The 7,263-nt window shown below is 37.3% G+C and overlaps 1 protein-coding gene across 1 annotated transcript; it reads right to left on the reverse strand.

Annotated features, from left to right (window-relative positions):
- Nucleotides 1-5,171: 5,171 nt before the first annotated feature.
- LOC142526002 (exopolygalacturonase-like) lies at nucleotides 5,172-7,263 on the reverse strand. The gene is made up of 4 exons (XM_075630276.1): nucleotides 7,123-7,263; nucleotides 6,334-6,565; nucleotides 6,268-6,281; nucleotides 5,172-5,966 (listed from the first exon to the last, which is right to left on the reverse strand). Exons 1-4 carry the CDS (start codon nucleotides 7,261-7,263, stop codon nucleotides 5,217-5,219), a joined length of 1,137 nt encoding a protein of 378 aa, XP_075486391.1. The 3' UTR covers nucleotides 5,172-5,216.

Here is a 7,263-nt window from a genome sequence, read left to right on the forward strand (position 1 = left end):
CCTCCGACTATCATAAAATAACATCACCGTTCACTTCTTCAACGTATCCATTATCATTGAGATTCCCGCCCCCGTTTTCGACGGTTCACTCTCTTTTCATTGCAAATTTACCATTCCCGTTTTCAACGGTTCCATTACTACTTTTACGTCACGATCGATTCATATTCTTCAAAAATATTTTCTTTTAGTTTATCATTTCATAAAAACATGCATAACTTTCCATATTCTTTAAATTTTCAAAAAAATTTCTTATATCTTTCGTATACATCGAGACTGCTAAAAATAGCATAAACATACAGATACGTTAAAACTTCTGAAAATAACATATATCATGCATATATTTTAAAACTTCTAAAAATAACATTTAACATGATATGGAATTGTTTTAGGAAGTTGCAAACTGCCCTTGACTTTTTCTCAAACCGACCGTCAACGTTTCAACTCTATACTTACCCGGACAACCCCCAGACTTTAACTTAAGGGTGACGACTCGATTCCAAAATTTTTAAAATTACCAAAAATGCCCAGAAGCTTACTGGAAATTCCATATTAGGACCTACGTTTCAAAAACAACTCAACTTGCTTACAGAACAACTCTTTTACCCATGTTTCCGCGTTTTCGGGCAAACAAATGATCAAACTTACCAGACCTTTATTAACATCTTAAGACCCAATTTAAGCTGCTGGAACTTCCCAAACCCAAGCCAAAACTGAAACTCAATTCATAATTTTAACCTAGGCCCATTTCGTCCCTATTTTGACACGTTCGGACAAATTACGACCCCAAAATGGACCACGGTTTGAAACGACCCCGACCCAAGCCCTAGAACTCTTGCTTAGACCCTAACTAAGACCATGATAAGCCCCTTTTGGACTCAGACCCGACACCCTAAGCCCCAAACCCCTCACATCAGCAGCCCTCCGCGCGTGTCTCTTGCGCAACAGCAGCTCTCTCGCAACCAGCGGCTGTCACAGCCTTTGGCTCGACCCTTGGCTCATACCAGCCCCTCACCAGGAGCCTAAGGCACGTCCCAAGCCCCTGGTCCAGCCCTTATGCCATCCCCTTAGCCCTAGGAACCACACGCATCCCACAAAAGGCAACAAGTGTAACTTTTGGAGTCACAGTCGCGGTATCATACCAGCTTGTCCAAGCCCTGACTGAACCCCTCCTAGACCTTCCTAGGTCACTAAACTTGCCCTCAAGACCACAGCTAGGACCCCATGCAGCCCCCATAGCCAAAGGAGCCCCCAAGTCGCGCCCCTTTCCCTCTCGGCTTGCATGCTTGTTGCATGCAGGGCTGTGCAGCCCATAACCAGCCTCTCTTTTCTTACCCTTCAAAAAATTTTCTAAGCATTTAGGTCTACCCTTGGATCTCTTGGTTTGCATTCCTCCTTCAACAATTCTAAAAAACGTCAAGGATTTCTTATTGAAAACATGAGATGCATATCAGTAAAACTTAAAATCATCATCCTTATGAACTTTTCACACAAAATCAAATACATGCAATATTATGGATTGAATGGTTCATAAAGAAAGGTTTGAAAACATGCATTTGCATTTAAAACGCTCGAAATACGAATATCGAATCGATTGAACATCGGTGATGAACGAAAGATGATTTCTACCCTTTTCTACAATTTTTTCTCGTCAAAAACCTATCGAAAAGCCACCCTGGGATGCAATGGAGATAGGTGATCGTTGTTGGAAGGAAGAACGAGGAAGAAAATAGAAGAACGAATGAGAAAAAAAATCAAAATCTTCCCTTGCCAAAGCTCCCAAGTTTCGGCCGTTTATTGCACCACTTTCACGTAAATTTGTGTGTGTGTGTATGTTCGGTGTGTGTGTGTAGGTGTATGTGCGTTTAGGGTTTAGGCTTAATTACATTTACAAAAATCAAAAGGCTTTCTAAATACTTAATTAATTAATGGGCTTAATTAACCCTAGTTTTCAATTAATAAATTAGGCCCATTAAGATCTAAAAATTCATTAGGCCTCAAATTTAAAAGATTTAAAAACACTTATTTCCAAAATCTCATATAAATTACATAAAATTCCTTGCTCCACTAATTAATTTAAATTTGACCTTAAAAATGCTAAAAAATTTCAATTATTTAAAATAAACATTTTCTTAACTAAAAATAATTTTAGCTTTTAAATCTTTAACATCTTAATCATCTCCGGTCCTCCGTCCATGGCCAACCATCGATATTCTTCCGAAAATCTTTAAATAATGAAATCAAGAAAAATTATACAATTGATCATTTAGTCAATCAAAATATATCATTCATGCATCAAAAATCATTTAATTAAAATATTTTAGCAATTTAATAATTTCCATGCATGTGGTTTACATGGAATGATTTTCAGGCGTTACACTTAGGGTCCGGTTGGGTGGAAATAGATGCTGGAGTCGTGAACATCAGCTTGCACGTGTAGGGCTTAGGAGCGACTAAGGCTCGGGTCTTTTGTGGTTTAATGGGCTAGTGGTGCGTTATGGGCTGGAACGGGCTGGATCAGAGGCTTAAGTGATGTATAAGGGTCGAGTATAGGGCTTGGTTCTGGCTTGGTTCGAGTTAGAATCGATAGGAATTCATACGAAACGCGTAAGTGTCATAGTGTCACTCTTTGGGCAGCTTGTGGCTATATCGGTCGTTAAGCATGGTATGGGGTTTGGTTATGGTTCGAGTCTGCTTTAGGGCCTTGGGCAGTAGGTTAGGATGTATTTTATGTGTAGTTCGAGTTTCGAGTCGATTGGTACGTCCTAAGTGGTTTTATTTAATTCGGGAGTCGTGTGTGTCAAAATGTACCTTAGGGGCGGTTTTGGGTATAAATGTTTGTATGTTAGGGCAGCATGTCCAAGGACGATCCAATGAGGTTCACGACGTTCATAAGTATGTATAACGAGCAAAATAATTATTTTTGAGTTATGTCATTTATCTTGTGGCCAAATTATGTTACGAGTTTGGAATTCAGAGAACGTGTCCGAGGACCTCTTCAACCTCTTCAGAGGAATTATGTTATGTTAGGGATCCCTGCCGGTCAAGTATTGTGGTTTAGTTTGATCAAGCGATTTATGTTATGGGCTACTTGCATTGAACAGAACTCCACACAAAATGATTCACGATTATGATTATTTATGACGAGTATGAAAATATGATTTTATGAAAATGTTTATGCAGAAAAGTCGCGTTATACGTATTTATTCCATGTACGAGCTATGTTTAAATTGCAATAATTTTTATTACATATTACTTGTTATTCACGGTTTATGCATGCTGAGTCATTAGGCTCACTAGACTTGATCGATGCAGATGATGTAGTTGAGGAGACGGGAGACGGTAACAAGTGAGCAGGCTCGGACTAGCAGCAGTGCAAACCCGATGAGCTTGTAGTTCACGAGAATTTTAATTATGCACGTTTAAAACTATTTTCTTAAATTTTATTCTTTAGTATTGATGACTAGTAAGTTGAAACTTTTTATATTATGTTGGATTTTTAAAAGTTGGTGGATGTTTTTAACTTGGATTTTATGGTTGTGGTATTTAAAATGATGGTGTTTTAATATTAATTTTATTTTAGTATGCATTATGACTGTTAATTTGTTTTACGAGTTATATTATAATAAATAATATAATATAAAAAATTCAAATTTTTTCATCAATATTAAAGTATTAGTATTTTAAGACACGGTTCGTCACATCGTCATTTCTTTGGAGTGGATACTTGTTCTAGATTATGATCTTGTTCAACTCTCGGTAATCGATGCACAATCTCATGCTTCTATTCTTCTTCTTGAAAAATAAAGCAGGTGCTCCCTAAGGTGATGCACTTGGCCGTATTTTTATCCTATCTAACGACTCTTGCACTTGTTCTTTGAGTACCTTGTGTTCAGCTGGCAACTTCGAAATAGGTGAAACATCAGGTGTCAAGTTAATTTCGAATTCAATTTCTCGGTCCGAGGTTAGCTAGATAGATCTTCAGGAAAAACATATGAAAATTCTCTAACAACGGGAATGTCTTCTATTCTGACCTCAGCACCTTCCTTAACCTCACTTCTTATTGTAGGGCAAACATCTTCACTTCCTTTCATGAATTTCATTATATAGAGTACGAGTTTTTAATATTCAATTTGTAGGAGTTGCTACGCTATATGGTTTATCTATGTTATTAGGTTTATCCCCTAATTTCTTAGCAAATCTCTTGGATATAAATAAATGTGTAGCACCACAATCAAATAACATCTAAGTAGGCAACTTGTTGATTAGAATTGTAATTGCCACAACATTATTTGTATTATCATCCTCCACTTGAGTCAAATCATAGATTCGAGCATTCAGCTTATTCTTCTTTGGCTTGTTTGGAGTTGTGCCTTCTGATGGACCATTCTAAGGATCAGGAAATTAAAGGGCATTGGGCAATGTGGTGGTCTATCTTTCCAAAACGAAAGCAAGATCCAGTGTTCATACAACATTCACTAGTGTAAACAAACCCAAAAGTTTGACATTTGGCTCCCTCTTTGTTTGTTTGAGAGGAAGTGGGTCCCTTGGTTAGACTACTGGTGGGAGGGTTGCCTGAAAACCCTGGCTTCTTGAACTGTTGGCCCTGATGTTGTATTTACTAGAATGGGGACGTTTGAGCTTGTTCTCACTCTCATGCCTCTTGATGTCATTCTCGATTCTGATGGTAGCTCCTATCAATTTATCAAAGACGTTAGGCTCGATAACAGCGAGAGCAGATTGGATTTGGCTGTTCAATCCCTTCATGAAGAGATGCATTTTCAAGACTTCGTCTACCATGATTGTGAGGGAGTAAGTTCCCAAAGAATGGAACTTGGATGAATACTCCAGTATAGACATGTCTGATGTTTGAGTCAAGCTCTCAAACTCTGACACCTTCTGAACTCGAAAAGAAACAAACCTATATAATTGAGAAGAAAATATTGCTAGTTGATTTCTAAAGTGCATATATATCACTCTTTCTTTTTTTTAAGCATTTATATAATTCTCTGTTTACATAGAAAATTTTTGCAAAAGTCAAAATTAATAATAATGTTATTTAATATAAATTTTAGATTCTTCATAAAAAAAAAAAAAAAAAAAGGTATCCGATGTCATTATATATCCAATACTGCTAGCCAAGATAGAGCACCGGGTGTGAAGAGAACTAAGATAAAAATACACATAGTTATCCTACCACTAGTACTTTTGATCTTGTTTCAAGAACAATGTGATGGAACTTGTTCCGTCCCTTGAAACTTGCTATCCGCATTCAAGCACGTCGCAGTTGCACCTTGTCCACTGCCACTCCAAGTGAGTTCAAGTCCACTAAACTCTATATCCTGGCACGGTTGATCCTTGCTGCATCGAATATTAACTGCTTCCTTAGAAGCGGACAGCCCTTGTATGCCCATGAATTTCACTCGTTTGATCGCCACCTCCGACTCCCCCTGATGAACACAATGTGATGTGGGGCAATAATATTGATCTATAATGATGGGATTCTTTGAATAGTTGATCTGAATGTCCGAAACTGTGACATCCGAAACCGAGTTATGCGAAGAAGAAGGTGCCCATGTCTTGATTCTTACGCCATTATCAGTGTTGCTGAGAGTGCAATTTCTCACCGTGATTTGGTTAACATCATTTTCATCATTGTATTTGCCTAAGCTTCCGATGCTTATCCCATGGCCTGGCCCGCACAATACACGAGTAATGTTGATATTCGTGCTTCCGGGCCCCATAGATATGCAGTCGTCTCCGGTGGCGATTACAGCGTCGATGATCGTTATGTTATCGGCATAGCTGATGTGGATTCCATCGGTGTTGGGGCTGTCTGGGGGAGCCGATATGACCACGTTATTCACGAGTATGTTATCTGACTCATGGAAGTGGATATGAAACATTTTGCTATCGACAGAATGTATGTCTTGAATTAGGCCATTCTTCACAGATTGAAACTTTATCGACTGCATGTTCAACGTCAATTAGAACATTTCAACAACACATACAAGGAACTCGTACAACAAAATAACATATAATTAAAATCCTTCAAAAGCTGACATATTAAAAATCTTGCGATTTCTAAAAATAGTGCATAAGGCACCAAATTTATATGGCTTTTGGTATTAATAAAAAAGGAAACTCATATTTGATTTGGTGCATAGTTTTCTCTTAAATTCCCATATATATCATGCAAAATTTGAAAATAAACAACCATCAATATATATCATAATAAAATACGACTTTCCCCGTGTAATTATAACTTACAGTAGGACGAAATGCTGCGATCCGATTTTATCTGCCAAGATGAATGTCCTTGACCATAAAAAGTACCATTCCCAAGCATTTTGAAGCCATTAATGTCATAAAAGGAGATCCAAGAATCTGCTTCAAGCGAGGGTTCAGTAAAAGCCTTTAGGGTTGAGCCCTCCATATTGAATATGGTTTGGCCTTTGCATGGCCCTTCAAATGTGGTACTGCCTTTCAATAAGTAGGTTCCTAATGGCACTACAACCATGCCTCCTTCTTCACTTTCACAAGCTTTCTTCCATGCAGCCACAAATGCCTACATCATGAGCTCATTACTTGAGTTTATTCATGTCCCCAGTCGAGCTCGAATTTTTGGTAAAAACTCGCAAGAAATCGTGTTTTTGTGTATCTATATAAATATATATAATGTCTTTTATTAATTTTTCTTATAATGTTTACAGTATGGATTTTTGAATTTTGACAAAAGCAACTGATTTTAGACACGATTAATTATAAACACATATATATACTATTGAAAAAAAAAATCCAAAAAGATGGAAATTCAACCTCTCATATATGCTAAATGCGTTTGTTAATAAGAGATTGAATCGAATTTTAAATAAGATAATAATGAAGCCGAAATGAACATTTTTTAAAACTATTTTTTCGTCAAAAACGGAAAATGTATATGGGCGACGCAGAAAGTACATGTTTCAAAAGAAAAAATTCTAGGTCGATACGATTTTTTTAAAAAAAATTTGTAGTGAAAAGAATCTAAAATCCTGTCTGCACCACTTTGTCGTTAGAGTGTGCATGATAATATATGCTACACAAACAAAGTAAAGTTTGCTCGATTTTCAAGTACGAACGCACCTTGCTGCTATCCGTTTGACCATCTGCAACTCCGCCAAAATCTGTCACTTTGAAACTGTTGCTTTGGCCATGAACAATATTAGCCCTCCAACCACACAAACACGAGTATATAAGAAAAATAACTAAACCAGTTGAATCCAT

Source organism: Primulina tabacum, chromosome 15 (genome assembly GCF_025594145.1).
Source record: "Primulina tabacum isolate GXHZ01 chromosome 15, ASM2559414v2, whole genome shotgun sequence".
Classification (NCBI taxonomy): Eukaryota; Viridiplantae; Streptophyta; class Magnoliopsida; order Lamiales; family Gesneriaceae; genus Primulina; species Primulina tabacum.

What these genes read in the sequence shown, in the direction of transcription:
- LOC142526002 (XM_075630276.1), bottom strand. Translation starts at nt 7,263, where the DNA reads ATGGATTCAACTGGTTTAGTTATTTTTCTTATATACTCGTGTTTGTGT. An exon ending in GTCAAACGGATAGCAGCAAG is followed by an intron (nt 6,566 to 7,122) that starts GTGCGTTCGTAC and finishes CTCATGATGTAG; the next exon opens with GCATTTGTGGCTGCATGGAA.